Source organism: Oncorhynchus nerka, linkage group LG13 (genome assembly GCF_034236695.1).
Source record: "Oncorhynchus nerka isolate Pitt River linkage group LG13, Oner_Uvic_2.0, whole genome shotgun sequence".
Classification (NCBI taxonomy): Eukaryota; Metazoa; Chordata; class Actinopteri; order Salmoniformes; family Salmonidae; genus Oncorhynchus; species Oncorhynchus nerka.
The window spans coordinates 31,138,585-31,161,443 of record NC_088408.1 but is presented as its reverse complement, the minus strand read 5'-3'; the positions used below and the strand labels follow the sequence as shown (position 1 = coordinate 31,161,443).

At 43.0% G+C, this 22,859-nt stretch overlaps 1 protein-coding gene across 1 annotated transcript in view; it reads right to left on the bottom strand.

Moving 5' to 3' along the window:
* The window catches only part of LOC115140406 (opsin-5-like), a 34,729-nt gene extending 12,978 nt beyond the window's left edge, over positions 1-21,751 (bottom strand). The window contains exon 1 of the mRNA XM_029678749.2: positions 21,619-21,751. Coding sequence (XP_029534609.1) covers positions 21,619-21,751 — 133 coding nt within the window. The remainder of the gene's footprint in view (positions 1-21,618) is intronic.
* Positions 21,752-22,859: the final 1,108 nt, after the last annotated feature.

Genomic DNA, 22,859 nt, shown 5'->3' with positions numbered 1-22,859 from the left:
ATCAAGCTGAAACTGGCTGTCATGAGGACCGCCACAGTTAAGGAAGACCCAGAGCTGCTGCAGAGGATAAGTTCATTAGAGGTACCAGTCTTAGAAATCAGCAATTAACAGCACCTCAGAAATTGCAGCCCAAATAAACGCTTCACAGAGTTCAAGTGAGTTCAAGAAACAGACACATCTCAACATCAACTGTTCAGAGAAGACTGCGTGAATCAGGCCTTCATGGTCAAATTGCTGCAAAGAAACCACTACTAAAGGACACCAATAAGAAGAAGAGACTTGCTTGGGCCACGAAACACGAGCAATGGACATTAGACCGGCGGAAATCTGTCCTTTAGTCTGATGAGTCCAAATTTGAGATTTTTGGTTACAACCGCCGTGACTTTGTGAGATGCAGAGTAGGTGAATGGATGATGTCTGCATGTGTGGTTCCCACCGAGAAGCATGGAGGAGGAGGTGTCATGGTGCGGGGGTGCTTTGCTGGTAACACTGTCAGTGATTTATTTAGAATTTAAGGCATACTTAACCAGCATTGCTACCACAGCATTCTGCAGTGTTACGCCATCCTATCTGGTTTGCGCTTAGTGGGACTATCATTTGTTTTTCATCAGGACAATGACCCCAAACACACCTCCAGGCTGTGTAAGGGCTATTTGACCAAGAAGGAGAGAGATGGAGTGCTGCATCAGATGACGTGGCCTCCACAATCACCCGACCTCAACCCAATTGAGATAGTTTGGATGAGTCAGACCGCATAGTGAAGGAAAATCAGCCAACAAGTGCTCAGCATATGTGGGAACTCCTTCAAGACAATTGGAAAATAATTCCAGGTGAAGCTGGTTGAGAGAATAGCAAGAGTGTGCAAAGCTGTCATCAAGGCAAAGGGTGGCTACTTTGAAGAATCTAAAAACTAAAATATATTTAAATGTTTTTAACACTTGGTTACTACAAAATTCCATATGTGTGATTTTATTGTTTTGATGTCTTCACTATTCTTGTACAATGTAGAAAATAGTAAAAATAAAGAAAAACCCTTGAATGAGTAGGTGTGTCCAAACGTTTGACTGGCCCTGTACATACATACACATACACAATGTTAAAGCTATCATCTAGCTGGCAATTAGGCGGTCAGTCACATATTAGTGCCAGCTGGTGTGCAGCTTATCCCTGCCTCGGTATCACTAACGCTAGCATACATCTCTAGCAATAAACAAACTAGCAAACATTAGTAGCTAAAATTCCCTGAAGTAATATAAACAACATAGTTAGGCTTGAAACCCAGTCAAAAGCCACATAGCTATTTAACCAAACCTGACTGGACCTCTATGCGTAAAATAAAAGTATACAGAATTTTTTTTTACAATCTGGCACAGTGTGGCTATAGCTATAGTCACACCCTTGTAAACTTAGCGAGCTGGCTTAATAGCGCAGCCAACATTAGCTATGATCCAACGTTACCTCGCTAGTCATTATCAAGCTAGCCATCTAGCCAGCCAACCCTGCCAGCCAGTCGATCACATGAGTAATTTCATGGTATCCTCATGTTTCACTAGTGACGGGCCACCCCCAGGTGGTAAGGGTAGATAACAACACTGAATCCAAGTTCAAAAGACAGTTCCTCATGATGTAGTAGGAGTGAACAAGTCAGGGAGTTCTTTCCTCATGTATGTTTCAGCTGTCTTCACAGCGTCAAATGTGCACTCATCATTCTTGTTTTCGATCCACAAAGTCACCGGGTAGCGCAGGCCATATGCCAAGCCAGCCTGCCGCAGAAGCCTCTTCAGTGGGGAGAAAGCCATCCTCCTCTTGTGTAGTATGGGAGAAATATCAGGAAATATCATGATTCTGGCATCTCCGTACTTGAGCTCTCCCTTTGCTCGGACAGCAGAGAGGATGCGGACATCGCCCTGGTACCGTAGAAATGTATTGACAAATGCCCTGGGTGCAACCTGGCCAGGCAGCCACCTCCGTAGCGTGCGATGGGCCCTCTCGATTTCCAGTGGGTACGCGGAAGAGGGTAAATCCAGAATTTGGGGAATTAATTCCTGTAGAAAAGAGATGGTGTCTCTTCCCTCCACAGCCTTAAATTTGAGCACTTTTGTACATTTTTGTAATAATCAAATTTCTCCTGGAGTTTAGAAATGGTGTCTCCTAACTTCTTGTACTTCTGGTCCACGTCCTCGCAGATGTCCAGGATGGGAGCCTGGTGACTTTCACTTTTGTGACTCACCTTTGTGACTTCCTGGTCTTCGTGGAGTTTATCGACCAGCACATCAATCACGATGAGGCGTTCAGAAAGTGTCTCTTGGATTTTTGTTATACTCTTATCCATCTCCATTCTGAACCATGCTGGTGCTTCTTCCGAGCTAGCATCCGTCGAGGCCGAAAAGGGCTGTAAGAGGGGGGCACTTTTCCATGCCTCGTCTGTGGCTTTGCAAAAATAGATGTTTTAACTTCCAACTCACTATTAATGAACAGGTAAACTGTGTCAAAATGCCTTAAAGGTTTTCTAAAGTTCGAGGACGCTAGGTTAGGCTCTTGTAGGAGCCTCGCCATTGCCGGAAGTCTGCACATTCCACCTTAATAGGCTTTCCATTGATACTGATCAATAGTTAATTGTTATTCACAAGCATGTATTTATCTGTCAATACTGACGTCAGTGTGCTGCTAACAGTTTTGCTTCCTCTACGTCCTTGTCCCCTTACTGGGCTTGAACCAGTGGCAGCAATTACAGACGTAAGTCTTTTGGGGTACGACGCTACAAGCTTGGCACACCTGTATTTGGGGAGTTTCTCCCATTCTTCTCTGCAGATCCTGTCAAGCGCTGTCAGGTTGGGTATTTTCAGGTCTCTCCAGAGATGTTTGATCGGGTTCAAGTCTGGGCTCTGGCTGGGCCACTCAAGGACATTCAGAGACTTGTCCCGAAGCCACTCCTGCTTTGTCTTGGCTGTGTGCTTAGGGTCGTTGTCCTGTTGAAAGGTGACGCTTCGCCCCAGTCTGAGGTCCTGAGTGCTCTGGAACACGTTTTCATCAAGGATATCTCTGTACTTTGCTCTATTCCTCTTTCCCTCGATCCTGACTAGTCTCCCAGTCCCTGCCGCTGAAAAACATCCCACAGCATGATGCTGCCAAAACAATACTTCACCGTAGGGATGGTATTGGTCAGGTGATAAGCAGTGCCTGGTTTTCTCCAGACGTAACGCTTGGCATTCAGGCCAAAGAGTTTAATCTTGGTTTCATCAGACCAGAGAATCGTGTTTCTCATGGTCTGAGAGTCCTTTAGGTGCCTTTTGGCAACCTCCAAGCAGGCTGTCATGAGCCTTTTACTGAGGAGTGGCTTCCGTCTGGTCACTCTACCATAAAGGCCTGATTGGTGGAGTGCTGCAGAGATGGTTGTCCTTCTGGAAAGTTCTCCCATCTCCACAGAGGAACTCTAGAGCTCTGCCAGAGTGACCATTGGGTTCTTAGACCAAGGCCCATCTCCCCCGATTTCTCAATTTGGCAAGGCGGCCAGCTCTAAAAAGAGTCTTGGTGTTTCCAAACTTCATCCATTTAAGAATGATGGAGGCCACTGTGTTCTTGGGAACCATCAATGCTGCAGATATTCCTTCAACCTCATAGCTTGGTTTTTGCTTTGACATGCACTGTCAACTGTTGGACCTTATATAGACAGGCGTGTGTCTTCCCAAATCATGTCCAATCAATTGAATTTACCACAAGTGGACTCCAATGAAGCTGTAGAAACATCTCAAGGATGATCAATGGAAGCAGGATGCACCGGAGCTCAATTTTGAGTCTCATAGCAAAGGGTCTGAATACTCATGTGAATGCTGTTATGTACCTGTAGCACTAACAACTGTTTATCCTATCTGTTAACCATGATCTACTGTTGTGTGTACAAGTCCATTGAAACACCCATGAATAGAAGACAAAGAGACACGTCATGTTTGGGTAGACAGACACGATCCTCTGCTCTATTCTATGATATGTGATATGAGCGTATACACTGTAAAGCAGGGTTCCCCAAACTCCCCTGGGTGCATGTTTTGTTTTTGCCCTAGCACTACACAGCTGATTCAAATAATCACAGCTTGACGATGAGCTGGTTATTAGGGCAAAAACCACGTGCGCCTGGGGGGAGGCCCAGGACCGAGTATGGGAAACCCTGCTATAAAGTGAAGGCTCTCTAGTGCTCATTCTCTGGTGAGATTTTCCATTCACTCTGGACTTCATCAGCTGAATGACCCTGGTTTTACACACAAAGCAAGTTATTGAGAGAAATTTAGGAGGGGAAAAATGAATTATCTATTGCATTCCAATTCTATCATATGATAAACAGATTAGAGAAAAACTAAACAAATGGGTTACACAGTTTATTTTTTCAGTTATCGAGGGCACAGGATATGGACAGAACATCAGGGAGTAACCACATTTGATCTATTTAATTTAACTCCGTGTCTAGCTTAAGGGTTAAATGGAAAATGTTAGAATGGCTGCACAAATTTGTTTGTGCCATGCAATATCAATGTGACCACGAGATGTTTGACTTTTGTGATTAATTTATACCTAAGCAGAAAAGTAAAGAAAACAGGCAAAGAAACATGCAAGAGTACAGTACACTGTCCTTCTCTCAGCACATATCAAAGCTGCAGGCTGAAGTTATATCTCGACTTGGTTACCTCTATCGTAATCTCTCTTCTTTCACCCCAGCTGCCAAATTAACCCTGATTCAGATGACTATCCTACCCATGATAGTACAGGTCGACCGATTAATCGGAAAGGCCATTTAATTAGGGCCGATTTGGAAATCGGTATTTTAGGACACCAATTTGGCCGATTTCTTTTATTTATTTATTTTTTATATACACCTTTATTTAACTAGGCAAGTCAGTTAAGAACACATTCTTATTTTCAATGACGGCCTAGGAACGGTGGGTTAACTGCCTTGTTCAGGGGCAGAATGACAGATGTTTACCTTGTCAGCTTGGGGGATTCAATCTGGCAACCTTACAGTTAACTAGTCCAACGCTCTAACCACCTGCCTCTCATTGCACTCCACGAGGAGCCTGCCTCTTACGCGAATGCAGCAAGAAGCCAAGGTAAGTTGCTAGCTAGCATTAAACTTATCTTATAAAAACAATCAATCAATCATAATCACATAAACTACACATGGTTGATGATATTACTAGTTTATCTAGCGTGTCCTGCATTGCATATAATCGATGCATTGCGTATTCGCGAAAAAGGACTGTCGTTGCTCCAACGTATACCTAACCATAAACACCAATGCCTTTCTTAAAATCAATACACAGAAGTATATATTTTTAAACCTGCATATTTAGCAAAAAAGATCCAGGTTAGCAGGCAATATTAACCAGGTGAAATTGTGTCACTTCTCTTGCGTTCATTGCACGCAGAGTCAGGGCATATGGGATAATAATAAACGTTTTGTTTTCAAAATGATAGTTTCTGGAATCGACCATATTAATGACCAAAGGCTCGTATTGCTGTGTGTTATTATGTTATAATTAAGTCTATGATTTGATATTTGATAGAGCAGTCTGACTGAGCGGTGGTAGGCAGCAGCAGGCTCGTAAACATTCATTCAAACAACACTTTCCTGCATTTGCCATCAGCTCTTCGCTGTGCTTCAAGCATTGCGCTGTTTATGACTTAAAGCCTATCAACTCCTGAGATTAGGCTGGTGTAACCAATGTGAAATGGCTAGCTAGTTAGCGGGGTGCGCACTAATAGCGTTTCAAACGTCACTCGCTCTGAGACTTGGAGTTGTTGTTCACCTTGCTCTGCATGGGTAACGCTGCTTCGAGGGTGGCTGCTGTCGATGTGTTCCTGGTTCGAGCCCAGGTAGGAGCGAGGAGAGGGACGGAAGCTATACTGTTACACTGGCAATACTAAAGTGCCTATAAGAACATCCAATAGTCAAATGTATATGAAATACAAATCGTATAGTGAGAAATTGTCCTATAAATACTATATTAACTACAACCTTAAACCTATATTGAAGTCTCATGTTAAAAGGAACCACCATCTTTCATATGTTCTCATGTTCTGAGCAAGGAACTTAAACGTTAGCTTTTTTACATGGCACATATTGCACTTTTACTTTCTTCTCCAACACTTTGTTTTTGCATGATTTAAACCAAATTAAACATGTTTCATTATTTATTTGAGGCTAAATAGATTTTTATTGATGTATTATAGTAAGTTAAAATAAGTGTTCATTCAGTATTGTTGTAATTGTCATTAATAAAAATAAATAAAACAAATCGGCCGATTAATCGGGATCGGATTTTTTTGGTCCTCCAATAATCGGTATCGGCGGTGAAAAATCATAATCGGTCGACCTCTACATGATAGATTATGGAGACATAATTTATAGATCGGCAGGTAAGAGTGCTCTCGAGCGGCTAGGTGTTCTTTACCATTCGGCCATCAGATTTGCCACCAATGCTCCTGAGAGGTCACATCACTGAACTCTATACTCCTCTGTAAACTGGTCATCTCTGTATACCCGTCGCAAGACCCACTGGTTGACGCTTATTTATAAAAACCCGCTTAGGCCTCACTTCCCCCTATCTGAGATATCTACTGCAGCCCTCATCCTCCACATACAACACCCGTTCTGCTAGTCACATTCTGTTCAAGGTCCCCAAAGCACACACATCCCTGGGACGTTCCTCTTTTCAGTTTGCTGCAGTTAGTGACTGAAACACTCAAACTGGACAGTTTTATCTCAATCTCTTCATTCAAAGACTCAATCATGGACACTATTACTGACAGGTGTGGCTACTTTGCGTGATGTATTGTTGTCTCTACCTTCTTGCCTTTTGTGCTGTTGTCTGTGCCCAATAATGTTTGTACCATGTTTTGTGCTGCTACCATGTTATGTTGCTACTATGTTGTTGTCATGTTGTGTTGCTACTATGTTGTTGTCATGTTATGTTGCTACTATGTTGTTGTCATGCTATGTTGCTACTATGTTGTTGTCATGTTGTGTTGCTTCCATGATGTGTTGTCATGTGTTGCTGCCTTGCCATGTTGTTGTCTTAGGTCTTTCTTTATGTAGTGTTGTATTGTCTCTCTTGTCGTGTTTTGTCCTATAAGACCTCTTGCCTTTTGGGACGCCGTCATTGTAAATAAGAATTTGTTCTTAACTGACTTGCCCAGTTAAATAAAGGTTAAATGTAAAAAAAAATATTTAAAAAATCAATGAAGAACCAATACAACTTCACACAATAACATTTGGAGAACCTTTAGCAAACAAAGGAATGGTCTGAATTACCTGAACCTGTTTGGTGGGACTGTGAGGTCACCAAGAAATGCCAAGCAGACCTGAAGTTGTATGTAATTTATATCCTGAATGTCCTTGTACACAGCAACTCATCACTTTAATGTCAAAGCATCTCTTGTCTCTCTGTTAGACACTTTAGCGTGAATTGGATGTCCCTGTTCACTGCTGCCTGCCTCTGTCTCTTTTCCCATCACCACCTTCCAGACTCTGCTCAGTACACCTAAGTACACACATCTGTGGAGGTTAGCAAGGGGCCTCAATGTGGAAGTTACCTCTGCCTGTTGTTTATTGTGTGCCAATTTCGGGTCAGAGACCTTAGGGGGGCTACCATCCTACCATACCTCCATGCCATGGTGAGCAGGGGGCCTACCATCCTACCTTACATCCATGCCATGGTGAGCAGGGGGCCTACCATCCTACCATACCTCCATGCCATGGTGAGCAGGGGGCCTACCATTCTACCTTACATCCATGCCATGGTGAGCAGGGGGTCTACCATCCTACCTTACATCCATGCCATGGTGAGCAGGGGGCCTACCATTCTACCTTACATCCATGCCATGGTGAGCAGGGGGCCTACCATTCTACCTTAAATCCAAGCCATGGTGAGCAGGGGGCCTACCATCCTACCTTACATCCATGCCATGGTGAGCAGGGGGCCTACCATCCTACCTTACATCCATGCCATGGTGAGCAGGGGGCCTACCATTCTACCTTACATCCATGCCATGGTGAGCAGGGGGTCTACCATCCTACCTTACATCCATGCCATGGTGAGCAGGGGGCCTTACCATCCTACCTTACATCCATGCCATGGTGAGCAGGGGGCCTACATCCTACCTTACATCCATGCTATGGTGAGCACTGGGCCTATCATCCTACCTTAGTAATACATTCTTATTGATTCAGGTGTTTGTCATGTTCCTATGGACTGTGTTTGTATAGTCTTACAGTAAAATAAACCAACATGGAGTATTACCATATCAACAGAAACACACATTTGGGATCTCAATGGGGGAATTAAAGCAGAGTTTGAAGTTGTGAAAACAACAGATTCCAGCTAAACCGAACCCATGAAAGCATTGTTTATAAACTCAGCAAAAAAGAAACGTCCCTTTTTCAGGACCCTGTCTTTCAAAGATAATTCGTAAAAATCCAAATAACTTCACAGATCTTCATTATAAAGGGTTTAAACACTGTTTCCCATGCTTGTTCAATGAACCATAAACAATCAATGAACATGCAGCTGTGGAACACTAACAGCTTACAGAAGGTAGGCAATTGAGGTCACAGTTATGAAAACTTAGGATACTAAAGAAGCCTTTCTACTGACTTTGAAAAACACCAAAAGAAAGATGCCCAGGGTCCCTGTTCATCTGTGTGAACGTGCCTTAGGCAAGCTGCAAGGAGGCATGAGGACTGCAGATGTAGCCAGGGCAATAAATTGCAATGTCCATACTGTGAGATGCCTAAGACAGCGCTACAGGGAGACAGGACGGACAGCTGATCGTCCTCGCAGTGGGAGACCACGTTTAACAACACCTGCACAGGATCGGTACATCCGAACATCACACCTGCGGGACAGGTACAGGATGGCAACAACAACTGCCTGAGTTACACCAGGAACGCACAATCCCTCCATCAGTTCCCAGACTGTCCACAATAGGCTGAGAGAGGCTGGACTGAGGGCTTGTAGGCCTGTCCTCACCAGACATCACCGGCAACAACGTCGCCTATGGGCACAAACGCACTGTCGCTGGACCAGACAGGACTGGCAAAAAGTGCTCTTCACTGACGAGTCGAGGTTTTGTCTCACCCGGGGTGATGGTCAAATTCACGTTTATCGTCGAAGGAATGAGCGTTACACCGATGCCTGTACTCTGGTGCGGGATCGATTTGGAGGTAGAGGGTCCGGGGCGGTGTGTCACATCATCGGACTGAGCTTGTTGTCACTGCAGGCAATCTCAATGCTGTGCGTTACAGGGAAGACATCCTTCTCCCTCATGTGGTACCCTTCCTGCAGGCTCATCCCTCCAACATGACAATGCCACCAGCCATACTGCTCGTTCTGTGCATGATTTCCTGCAAGACAGGAATGTCAGTGTTCTGCCATAGCCAGCGATGAGCCCGGATCTCAATCCCATTGAGCACGTCTGGGACCTGTTGGACCGGAGGGTGAGGGCTAGGACCATTCCCCCCAGAAATGTCCGGTAACTTGTAGGTGCCTTGGTGGAAGAGTGGGGTAACATCTCACAGCAATAACTGGCAAATCTGGTGCAGCCCATGAGGAGATGCACTGCAGTACTTAATACAGCTGGTGGCCACACCAGATACTGACTGTAACTTTTGATTTTGACCCTCCCCCCCTTTGTTCAGGGACACATTATTACATTCAGAACAAATACACAGTAAGAGGATTAGTCCTATTTTCTTATGATCTCCTATTCCATAGAGATGCCTAACACACATTAAAATCAGTCAATCGTTTGGGGTAATTTATGGCATTGCTAGTGGTAGTACTGTTTCTAGCGGGAGAGACTGAGGTGTTCATAGTATGTTCTTGTACAACTGGGCTTATTAGCTAGCATCATTAGCATAGTCAAAGTCAACCAACACAGCTGTAAAGAGAGTGCAGACCAGGGATGGGGATGGTACAGTCCCTCGGAGCAAGTAATGGAGTAGACAGGTGTAGGACTTATGGGTGTTAGGGAGTGAGAGATGGAGGGAGGGAGTGGGAGAGAGACATGGGATTCATGGGACTCAGGAGCTCAGAGGGATAAGCCCCAAATGCCGTTCTCACTGAAAAGCATGAGACCCCGGCATGAAGCATCTTCACCGTCCGTCGGTTCATTTAGGTCAGGGCAGCAGTTATACAGGGCATTGTAGAGTTTGCAAATGGCTCAGCAAAGTATAAACAAAAAATGAGTCGGTATGAACATTTCTGTGAACACACACAAGGCAGTTGTTGTGGCAAGAGAAACAAAAAATGACAAGAAAAGATTTGTGACAGGTGTGCAGCCAGTAAGTAATCTGACATCCGGGAAAAGAAAACCCTGTTTCCCTACTGACTGCAAGTGATGTTTAATATGACGGTGAGCATATTAAAGAGACAGAGATTGCATAACTGTATCTATGCATAAATTAATCTATTGATTCCTGTATCTATTCAATCAATTTGAGTCATGGATACAAATCGACCTAATTTATCGAGTAAATTATTTGAAGGAGTCCATTTATAGAGTAAAAATTATAAGTGTATAAGTGTAATTTGACATTTAATTTCATTCAAGTTAGCTAACGTTACCTTCTAGTAGTTCTGTTGTGATACAAAGAGATAGATAGAGGACTCATCTTTAGATCTTTGCTATTATAGCATCCGTGACAGCATGGACAGCACCATTGAGGCTACAACCCTAAGGATTCTCGACACAGTTGACTACTATGACGAATTTAAAATGTTGGAAATATGGTGGAAGCCCTCAATGGCGCTGCCAATTGGCCACTCGAGGCTTCTATCTTTCTCTATGGTTGTGTCAGCATTAAGGGCCTTCCACCAAGCCAATAACTATACTATAACGATAAAAAAAACTATAACTATAAAACGATGGTGAGCGTCCACACTAGAGGAAAGTGTATCGTTCTACAGTCCTACACCTGTCAATCAACTGATCATTGCATCCTATTGCATGCTGCCTATTAATATGGTGGTAACACAAGACCATTCAGTGATTTCAGGGTGTCATTGTCACAGTGACAACTGCAAATAATACTTAAATGTTCATGTAGACATAATGAAAAATAATATATGAACTCATATTTAAATGGTGCAATTCAACAACAAACCCTGTTTAGCCTGCACAAATTTTACAGCATGTCATTGCCTCCTTGCTCATGTGGTTTGCAAGTGATTTCCATTTTTCAAATGGTTGTCAATTCCTATGGGTCTTCTTTTTCACTGTGCTCAATCTCTCTGTCTGTCCTGTTCAACTATTTACAATGCACCAGTGCAACAATGTTATCATAATCGGCCAAAAGTGATCACACCAATGCAATTTTTCTCCCCAACATTCCCAGACAGATAATATGGCCTATGCTGTAGGCCTGTTTTAAGCCTGCTTTTTTCCCCAGGGCTGTTAGGCCTAGTATAGAAATATGATCAAAATAAATGTCCTATAGCTTTCGCAGCCTAAAGCTTTACCTGGGATTTCAAGAGAAGAGGAAGTTAACAGATGATGAAATGGCAGATCTTTGCTTTACCCTAGACTGCCTAGTCTACATTATGTGCACTGCCAAAGCTGCGATGAGTCCCTGGGCATGCAGCTTGAAAAGCTACCCTATTGATTATGTTTTTTAGGGACAATAAATGTATCCTACCTAAGCTACAACAACCAAATGTAATGTTAATATTGTTTTCAAGAGTACTAAACTGTAGTCTAGGCTGTCAACTGCAGTAAATAGCTTATCGCTCAAAACGCCTGGTATTTTGAATAGTGTGGATGGAACACCAGATGGCAGGCTGTTCCCACAGACAGTAGCCCAGCTCGGCATGTGAGTCCAGGTGATCAGAGGCAATTAAGCACAGCTGACGGTACTAATGAGCTATTCTCTTTCCCCTACAAGAGCGAGGAGGGGAGAAAGAAAAGAGCATTTGCTTCTACAAAGGAGAGGACGTACCTGTCGGAAAGGGGAAGAAGGGGACACACCACCTCTAGGGAATGTTCACCACGGATCTGGACAACCACCCGAAGGGAGCTCTCCACGGACGGATCGTGAAGGCGGTGACACACCTGTGATTTATGTTATAGTTTAAAGATACTCATCTTGTGTTCCTTGTGAATATATGTTTTCCTTGGGATATCATCCTTGATTGTGTTTGAGAAGGGTAAAAAATACCTCAATAGAGGACTTTGTTCAATTAAGAAATTGCTCCTTTTATTGACTTGTTTAGTCCACCTTTCCACTTTAGAGCAACCTCCAAGTACTTTGTCCGCTCACAATACATGTTCATTTTGAAATGACTGCATCTAGCCTGCCTGATTGGAAAACCATTTGGATCAGTTGTGGGGGGGGTTTCTCTGCAATTTTAGCCTACAAGGTCAAGGCACACTAGTAGACCAGTAACATGGTGTATTGCAGTGGCGTGTCCCCCCCCACACAAAAAAAAGAAGAATTACCATTTTGGGGGGGGGGGATATATATTTTGTTTTTGTAAATGTCCTTCAATTTGCAAGAGGATGACTATCTCACCGGAGAAAGCATTGAAGCGAGCGAAACCGCACCACTGACTCTGTACGCCTCGATTTGGTCTTATGTACATTACACTACCGTTCAAAAGTTTGGCCCACTTAAATGTCCTTGTTTTTAAAGATTCACATTTTATTAAAATCATTTCAAATTGATCAGAAATACAGCGTATACATTATTGTTGTAAATGACTTGTAGCTGGAAACGGCTGATTTTTAATGGAATATCTTCATAGGCGTACAGAGGCCCATTATCAACAACCATCACTCCTGTGTTCCAATGGCACGTTGTGTTAGCTAATCCAAGTTTATCGTTTTAGAAGGCTAATTGATCATTAGAACCCTTTTGCAATTGTTAGCACAGCTGAAAACTGTTGCTGATTTAAAGAAGCAATAAAGCTGTCCTTTAGACTAGTTGAGTATTTGGAGCATCAGCATTTGTGTGTTTGATTACAGGCTCAAGGGGCCAGAATTAAGGCCTTCCTTCTGAAACTTGTCAGTCTGTTCTGAGAAATTAAGGCTATTCCATGCGAGAAACTGAAGACCTCGTATAACGCTGTCGTACTCCCTTCACAGAACATCGCAAACGGTCTCTAACCAGAATAGAAAAAGGAGTGGGAGGCCCTGGTGCACAACTGAGCAAGCGGACAAGTACATTAGTGTCTAGTTTGAGAAAGACGCCTCGCAACAGCAATGTACTTGTCCTCTTGCTCAGTTGTGCACCGAGGCCTCCCACTCCTCTAATCGAACCCACAAATGCTGATGCTCCAGATACTCAACTAGTCTAAAGGACCATTTTATTGCTTTAATCAGGGCAAGTTTTCAGCTGTGCTAACAATTGCAAAAGGGTTTCCTAATGATCAATTAGCATTTTAAAAAGATAAACTTGGATTAGCTAACACAACGTGCCATTGGAACACAGGAATGATGGTTGCTGATAATGGGCCTATGTAGATATTCCATTAAAAAAAACAGCCGTTTCCAGCTACAATAGTCATTTACAACATTTACAATGTCTACACTGTATTTCTGATCAATTTGATGTCACTTCAATGGACATTTCTAAGTGACCACAAGCTTTTGAACGGTAGTGTAGAAAATGTTGAAATTGTGTTTGTTAAAAGTAGACTCAGAGCTACAAAATGGTACATCATACACGGCAGTTGAGGAACAATGAGTCATTCTGCTTTGAAAGTTCCTTGAATGTTTTGGTACATCTACTGGAGAGCTCTTTGTCTACACCTAGTCAGCATCATTCACAACCTTTTAAGCCTTAGCCCCACCCATCTCACATGTGTCGACCATGTGCTAAACACAGTAAGGTACAGAAGTATAGTAAATAACCAAATAATTCAAGACTAAAAGTGGTTTAAGTAGTGACCTACTATAAGGAAAAACTCCAGGTAAAAATATGTTATCTAGTCCTTGGCCTATATCCTAATCTGAGATACTTTAGCAAGCTAATGTTCGCTAGACTGCAAACAATGCACTTAACTTGCAATGAAAACCACTTTCCGAGAAAACATAGGAAAATGTAGCTAGATCCTTACCCGTAAAGATGGATGAACACTTCATGGCAACGTATCTTTTACGTTTGTTTTGTAACTAGCTACAGCTTATTTGGGCTGTTGTGTCAGTCACACTGACAGTGTGCAGAAAATAGCCCATCACAACTTTTTCCCCCTGATCTTTGTCGATAGTGCCTGAAATTCTGTCCAGCAATGATGTAGAAAGCAGTAGCAACACTTTTGCAGTTCTCCTTGGCTAATGTTAGATCTTTGAAAAAAGCTGCGGTAGCAAGGATTATCTACACATACTGAGCACCTCTGATTCAGAAGGGTTGGGTTAAATGTGGAAGATACATTTCAGTTGAAGGCATTCAGTTGTCCACCATTCCCCTTTTTCATGTTATAGACAGAAGCGTGCTACATGGCAGACCAATCCAAACCCAGCCCAACCATTATCTCAGCTAATCATGATTAGCAGGAAGGTTCCTGTCTTTTCTGTGGCTAAACAAACTAGGTTCGTAATTTAACAACTTATTTGTATATACAGATGGCTACACGTTTGTTATTAAGGCACATGAAATGTTGATATCAAATAAATGTTAATGCCTCTCCTGTGAGGTAGTGATGTGCGACATACGCCTAGTTTCTTGAAACTGGTCATCTATCTGATGCTGTCTGGTCATAAAGAGGACATTGTTGCTGCCCTTTAGCATTGAATGCAAGAGTAGCCAGCGAGCATTTGGGGTCCCTTGATAAAAATAAATAATAATAATGGTCTAGTGTTGAGCTAAACTGAGTGAGCACAACTGTGAATGGTCCTGGCACGCTAAAAAAAAGTCAAGGGACGCCAGTTTGAATTTGGCTTCATTGCTCTCACATCGCATCAAGAGAATTACATAATTGACAGAAACAACTTGAATTGCTGCATCTCATTGTGTTTTTTTATTCCGGAGGCTAGCTAGCTAAAATTGGCCCTTTTGTAAATTAGCCATGGATGGTGATAAGGATTTGGACTTTACTTAATTCTCCATACTGGCCAATGATTACAACGTCGATTCTGTTCCAACCATAAATTAGTACATAGTGCCCCTGGACGAAGAGGATGTAAGTGTGTACTGTATGACAGGGTCATAGACTGTTTTGTCAACATGAAACAGAGGAGGATGGCATTCGCAATTCTCTACAAGTAGGGTGAGTCAACATGTTTTTTCTACTTGCACGAACGTGCACACACACACACACACACACACACACACACACACACACACAAGATGGTGCCGAAGAACATGGCTGACGTTTTACATTCTCCCAACCAATTGTGCTATTTTGTTATATTTTTTGCTTTTTGTGTAACTATTTTTTAAACTTAGTGTACATAATGTTTCTGCTACCATCTCTTATGACCGAAAATAACTTCTGGATATCAGAATAGCGATTACTCACCGCGGCCTGGAAGAAACTTTGTCCTTTAACGAGTCCGACGAGAAGGAAAGATCCCTGCCTTTTGCGTGAGGAAAAGACGCAGGAAAAGGGGCCGCAGATCGGGTAGCCTTCTGAGAATCCGTAGGCGAGCGAGTGAACTCCCACTGCCATCTGTTCTTCTTGCTAACGTGCAATCATTGGAAAATAAAATTGATGACCTATGATTAAGATTATCCTACCAACGGGACATTAAAAACTGTAATATCTTATGTTTCACCGAGACGTTCCTGAACAACGATACGGACAATATAGAGCTAGGGGGATTTTCCATGCACCGGCAGAACAGAGATGCTACCTCTGGTAAGACGAGGGGTGGGGGTGTGTGTGTCTATTTGTCAATAATAGCTGGTGCGCGATGTCTGCGCGATGACATTAAAGAACTCTCAAGGTATTGCTCGCCTGAGGTAGAGTACCTTGTGATAAGCTACAAAGAGTTCTCATCTATATTATTCGTAGCCGTCTATTTACTACCACAGAATGAAGCTGGCACCAAGACCGCTCTGAACCAACTCTATAAGGCCATAAGCAAAAAAGAAAATGCTCACCCAGAAGTGTCGCTTCTAGTGGCCGGGGACGTTATTGCAGTCAAACTTAAATCAGGCAAACCACATTTTTACCAGCATGTCACATGTGCAAACAGAGGGAAAAGAATCATAGACCATCTTTACTCCACACACAGAGATGCATACAAAGCTCTCCCCCGCCCTCCATTTGGCAAATCTGACCATAATTCTATCCTCCTGATTCCTGTTTACAAGCAAAGACTAAAGCAGGAAGTACCAGTGACTCGCTCAATACGGAAGAGGTCAGATGACGCGGATGCTACACTACAGGACTGTTTTTCTAGCACAGATAAGAATATTCATCCAATGGAATTGAGGAGTACACCACCTCAGTCATTGGCTTCATCAATAAGTGCATCGACGACGTCGTCCCCACAATGACTGTACATACATATCCCAACCAGAAGCCATGGATTACAGGCAACATCCGCATCGAGTTAAAGGCTAGAGCTGCCGCTTTCAAGGAGTGGGAGACTAATCTGGACGCTTATAAGAAATCCCGCTATGCCCTCAGACGAACCATCAAACAAGCAAAGCGTCAATACAGGATTAAGATTGAATCCTACTACACCGGCTCTGACGCTCGTCAGATGTGGTAGGGCTTGAAAACTATTACGGACTACAAAGGGAAACCCAGACGCGAGCTGCCCAGTGACGCGAGCCTACCAGACGAGCTAAATGCTTTTTATGCTCGCTTCAAGGCAAGCAACACTGAAGCATGCACGAGAGCACCAGCTGTTCTGGATGACTGTGTGATAACACTCTCGGTAGCCGATGTGAACAAAACCTTTAAACAGGTCAACATTCACAAAGCCACTGGCCCAGACGGATTACCAGGACGTGTACTCAAAGTATGCACGTATCAACTGTCAAGTGTCTTCACTGACATTTTCAACCTCTCCCTGACCAAGTCTGTAATACCTACATGTTTCAAGCAGACCACAATAGTCCCTGTGCCCAAGGAAGCTAAGGTAACCTGCCTAAATGATTACCGTCCCATGGCACTCACGTCGGTAGCCATGAAGTGCTTTGAAAGGCTGGTCATGGCTCACATCAACAGCATCCTCCCGGACACCCTAGACCCCGTCCGATTCGCATACCGCCCCAACAGATCCACAGATGACGCAATCTCAATCGCACTCCACACTGCCCTTTCTCACCTGCATAAAAGGAACACCAATGTGAGAATGCTGTTCATTGACTACAGCTCAGCGTTCAACACCATATTGCCCACGAAGCTCATCACTAAGTTAAGAATTAAGAACTCTGGGACTAAACACCTCCCTCTGCATCTGGATCCTGGACTTCCTGACGGGTCGCCCCCAGGTGGTAAGAGTGGGCCACAACATGTCTGCCATGCTGATCCTTAACAGGAGTGTGTAATTAGTCCCCTCCTGTACTCACTGTTCCCTCCTGTACTCCCTCTTCCTCAATGTGAGCAAGACAAATGAGCTGATTGTGGACTACATGAAAAGGCGGGCCGAACAAGCCCCCACTAACATTGACGGGGATGTAGTGAAGCGGGTCGAGAGTTTCAAGTTCCTTGGTGTCCACATCACCAACCAACTATCATGGTCCAAACATACCAAGACAGTCATGAAGAGGGCACGACAAAACCTTTCCCCCCTCAGGAGACTGAAAAGATTTGGCATGGGTTCTCAGATCCTCAAACGGTTATACAGCTGCAGCATCAAGAGCATCCTGACCGGTTGCATCACCGCCTGGTATGGCAATTGCTCGGCATCTGACCGTAAGGCGCTACAGAGTGTAGTGCGCACTGTGCCAAGCTTCCGGCCATCCAGGACCTATATAATAGGCAGTGTCAGATGAAAGCCCATAAAATTGTCAGAGACTCCAGTCACCCAAGTTATAGACTGTTTTTTCTGTTACTGCACGGCAAGCGGTACCGAAGCGCCAAGTCTAGGACCAAAAGACGACTCAACAGCTTCTACCCCCAAGCCCCAAGCTGAACAATTAATAAAATCGCCTCCGGACAATTTACATTTGCCCCTTCCCCTCCCTTTTGTACACTGCTGCTATTCGTTGTTTATGATCTATGCATTGTCACGTCACCCCTACTTGCATGTACAAATTACCTCAACTAACCTGTACCCCCGCACACTGACTCGGTACCGGTGTCCCCTGTATATAGCCTCATAATTGTTATTCTTATTGTGTTACTTTTTATTATTATTTTTTACTTTAGTCTACTTGGTAAATATTTTCTTAACTATTCTTGAACTGCACTGTTGATTAAGGGCTTGTAAGTAAGCATTTCATGGTAATACCTACACTTGTTGTATTAGGTGCATGTGACAGTATTATTTGATTTAACACACACACACACACACACAGATAAATCAGAACCATGGACAGCCACGTCATATTTAGCTTACGTTAATTGGACTAAATAGTTTTTTTTGTATGTTTTAGTTGTCACAGTATTAGACTAAGCATAGGTGATTTGATTATGTTGAAATGACAGCTCCTGTTCTCTTTGCGACTTGCAGTAACTCATTGTGGTTCTAAATCAATAGTTGTTTAGTTGTCAGAAAATGTCATAAACATTAATTTGCTTAACAATGCTGCAGGTCATGTAACCGTTATGTTACATGCAATATGCTTTCTAGACTTCACAAGACAGAGGTTGATCTCCGGTTTTGTGATGAAACGAAGGTGTGGTTGAATTTATTCTGCCACTGTGTCTTCTTATTGTCTCGGCCTTGGGCCAAATGTCACGGTCGCAAGACCTATGAACTAACAGGTTATAGAGCAAACAACTCCCGAGTAGTGCCTTAGACCACTGCGCCACATCTCAGTGTTAGTGGCGTCACTACAGACCCTGGTTTGATTCCAGGCTGTATCAAAACCAGCCGTCATTGGGTGCCCCATAGGGCGGTGGACTAGCGTCGTCCGGGTTAGAGTTTGGCCGGGGTAGGCCGTCATTGTAAATAAGAATTTGTTCTTAACTGACTTTCCTAGTTAAATAAAAGTTATATATGTATATGTGTGTACATGGATATTTTTTCTAGCGTGGCTTCCCCAGTGATTTTACCCATGCACCGCTACTGGTATTTTGACAGGATGTATCAGCTAACAGAATAATGCTATTGCAGGGATTTCTAGTGGCGCGCATTTGAGTTATGATAATGCACAAGCACAGAGGAAGTTGTCTCCATAGTTTCCTCATTTGGCTTCCGTGTTTTAAAAGCATGCAGAAATAAGGTGGATGCAGCAGAAAACCCCAACAGTAAAAAGATGAAATCATATTTTTCCATCCAGTAGCTAAAGCTATGTCTACATTAAATGCATTTTCAAAGTAGGATGTATTCAGCTTTGATGTTGAGCAAACATCACACCATATTACAGTACCTTCCTCTCCTAAATCAATCTGTTGATAATCGATCTAAGCACATCCTTCGAATACATTTTATATCATAACATTCAAATTCCTAAGGTTTCATTTAAGTGTTATGTACTTGAATGACCACAATAATGTATGTTGATTAACATTGGTTGATAGAAGAACATTCTTGATTGATGGATGGATCAAACAACCTGGTGGTCATTTTTTTTACATTTTTAAATTTGACCTTTATTTAACTAGGCAAGTCAGTTAAGTACAAATTCTTATTTTCAATGACGGCCTAGGAACAGTGGGTTAACTGCCTGTTCAGGGGCAGAACGACAGGTTAACCCACTGTTCCAGACTGCACAGGGCATATGAGACTGCTGTTAGAGGCTGTTCAGAAGCCAGACTGCACATGGCATATGAGACTCCTGTTAGAGGCTGTTCAGAAGCCAGACTGCACGGGGCATGGGAGACTCCTGTTAGAGGCTGTTCAGAAGCCAGACTGCACATGGCATATGAGACTCCTGTTAGAGGCTGTTCAGAAGCCAGACTGCACGGGGCATGGGAGACTCCTGTTAGAGGCTGTTCAGAAGCTCTCTGTGGATACTGTTCTGGCATCCTGTTTGGTCAACAGCTCTGATGAGCTTTCATTGTGGGATATCATGCTATATGACGGCAGGGGCGGCAGGGTAGCCTAGTGGTTAGAGCGTTGGACTAGTAGCCGGAAGGTTGCAAGTTCAAACCCCCGAGCCGACAAGGCCCTGTGCAATCTGGCAGACCAAATAGTGGCCTTTACAACTCAGTAGCCCATAGTCAACATGTCTGGAGGCTGTCATAGATCAGTTTGTGTACAGTATGTCCTGTAACTGTGTTAATTAGCATGAACATTCAAACCTTTCTTGATGTGATAGGAAATTATAATTAATTTAACCTGTTAATAGACTAACCATTAACATCACCATTTGTGTGATACATTGCTGTCAACATTTAGTTTTAGTTGGCTTCGAAGAAGAGGGTTTCCATTTGTTTCCAAGGCAACCTAGCCAACCTAGACAACTTAGCCAACAAAATAACCTGTAATTACTACTGTACCCTTTAAAGGAGAAACACACAGTGGTTTCCAGTGTGGAGTCTGTCTGTATATAAGGAGACGGGCATCTCTTTCTAACTGCATGTTGTTGACTGCTGATACACAGCCACCTCTTGAGTGTTCTTTTAAAGTCCCTTTCATGTCAATGTGCCACATAGCTGATAATAGCAGGTTATACAGTATATGTATGTATATTCTATCCACTTTCTCTGTAACGTAGGCAACAGCTACAGTACTCTTCATGTTGTCCACGTAACATCTTCCTTTGGTCCACACAAAAATTGATAGAGGAGGAGAGGTGTACGTTTATAAATTAAACTTTCTATCGTCTTTGAAAAGGTGCAATGAGTGATGGAAAAGTGTGTGGAATCCTTACAACCAGATTATTGCTATCAATTGAAGCAAAGCTGAAAAGCTACTGAATATAGGATCTTCTACATTAGAAAAGAAAATAACCTTTTCAAATACGTTTTGAATCTACAATGTCTTACAGACATAGGCAGTGCTTGACTTGGACTGAAATAGTTGCCGGTACTCATTTTGGGTGCCGGTACTGTTTATATCTAGGTGCAGGAGCTCCAGAATATTTTATCCTATATTCTATAGGAGGAAGAGGAGCTTAAGCAGTATTCAGCTCTGGTGAGCTCCTGCCCAAGTCAAGCACTGGATGTAGGATCTTAATTTGAGCCAGTCTCTTAGCAGGAAAATTTGAATTATTATGTGGATTACAATGAATGGACATTTTTGTAGCGGTTGATACATGTTTCATAAAGGAAAATCAAGTGGAAAATATAAAACTTTCGAAGCCTTTTTAAACCTCAAATACACTACAAGTTTAAAATGGAAAGGTGTCCTGCAACAGGGTGATCAAATTAAGATCCTACATCGGTACACAATGGAAAACCTTGATGAATCACAATTGATTGCAAACATAATTGAATCAGAATGGCTCTCCTTGAGGTGAAGACCTGTTAGTCTATGTCTCAAGGAAGATGAGGATATCAGTGAGTCTATTGATGAGTCTACGTCCCTATGCAGTCTACATTCCTGTACTTTATTGACACTTACCTATGATGCAGATGTAGAAAGCAGCCACGATGTCGGCCTCCTTGGACAGCTTCGAGGCGAAAGGGTCGCCCGTCAGGAGGTAATGGGGGACATAATCGGGGCGAGCTGAGGTGTCATTTCCTATCAGAGCCATGATTAGGAGTGTCAGCAGCTTCCTGGGGAGCCAAAAGAAACAGCAGTAACACACCTGATTACTAACTCACATTCTATTACTGCATTTGTCTTGAATTATCAGTCTGTACCCCCATGATGTTCAGTGTTGTATATGGCCTCTAATGGAAGACAGCGATAAAACAGAGAATTGAATCAAACACTTGGCCATGAAGAATAAATCCCAGATTAGTCACCATGGGGTTCATTCTAGTTGCCTGCTTCCTGTCCTTGGCTATCTCTCCCTTCACACACTGCACCATCTCACCTAGGGTGAACACATGTCCCACATTTGATCAACAAATTCAAACAACAACAAAAAAGGTTGATTTGTTCCATATTTCAGTCTGACATTCCAGCAAAGAGGAAGAGGCAAAACCTGTCCAAAATAAGCCCAATGCATTTTTACTGTCTTATTATGGACCTAAGCTGGTCGACTGCCTTCCCGCCTTTGGGATAACAACTCCCATTGTTAGGGCGGAAACATGAGCATCTTGTCTCTGTTTGCAGTCACGTTGCGCTTGTGACAAGATATACAGTATATCATAAGGATGTGGTACTGGAAATGTTAAACACTTATCCAATCGTTGTTAAGATCTGATATTCAGCGCAGCGCAAGGCGAGACGTAGGCCAATGTCATTTCGTCAACCAATCACTGTCAAATCCTTTCGGTCTCAATTCCAGCTAAACTTGGAGAGAGGACAGTTAACTACCTACAAAAATCTGCTTCTGATGATCTACAAAGTAAGTAAATAGCCATATTAGACTGAAAGATATAACAATTTCGTCAAACTTGTGAGGCGCTCCATGCTTATTAGTTGCTCATTCAACATATTTTCTGCTACTTCTCTCAATTTGATTTTCAATGTCTCCCTTCCTAACTTTTTTACATTCCTTGAGACCAACCAGAAATGTTTCCTTGGCCAACTATTCCCAAATTTTCAGTTTCTCCATGACCAAATTTTGCACGAGGTAAAGGATTAACCTATAGGCACACATGAATTAGCTCCTTCAGTGAATTGGAAGGGGGATTTATGTGGGTGTGTGTTGGCGATGATTGGAAATCACTACTAGATTTATCGTGAGAAGA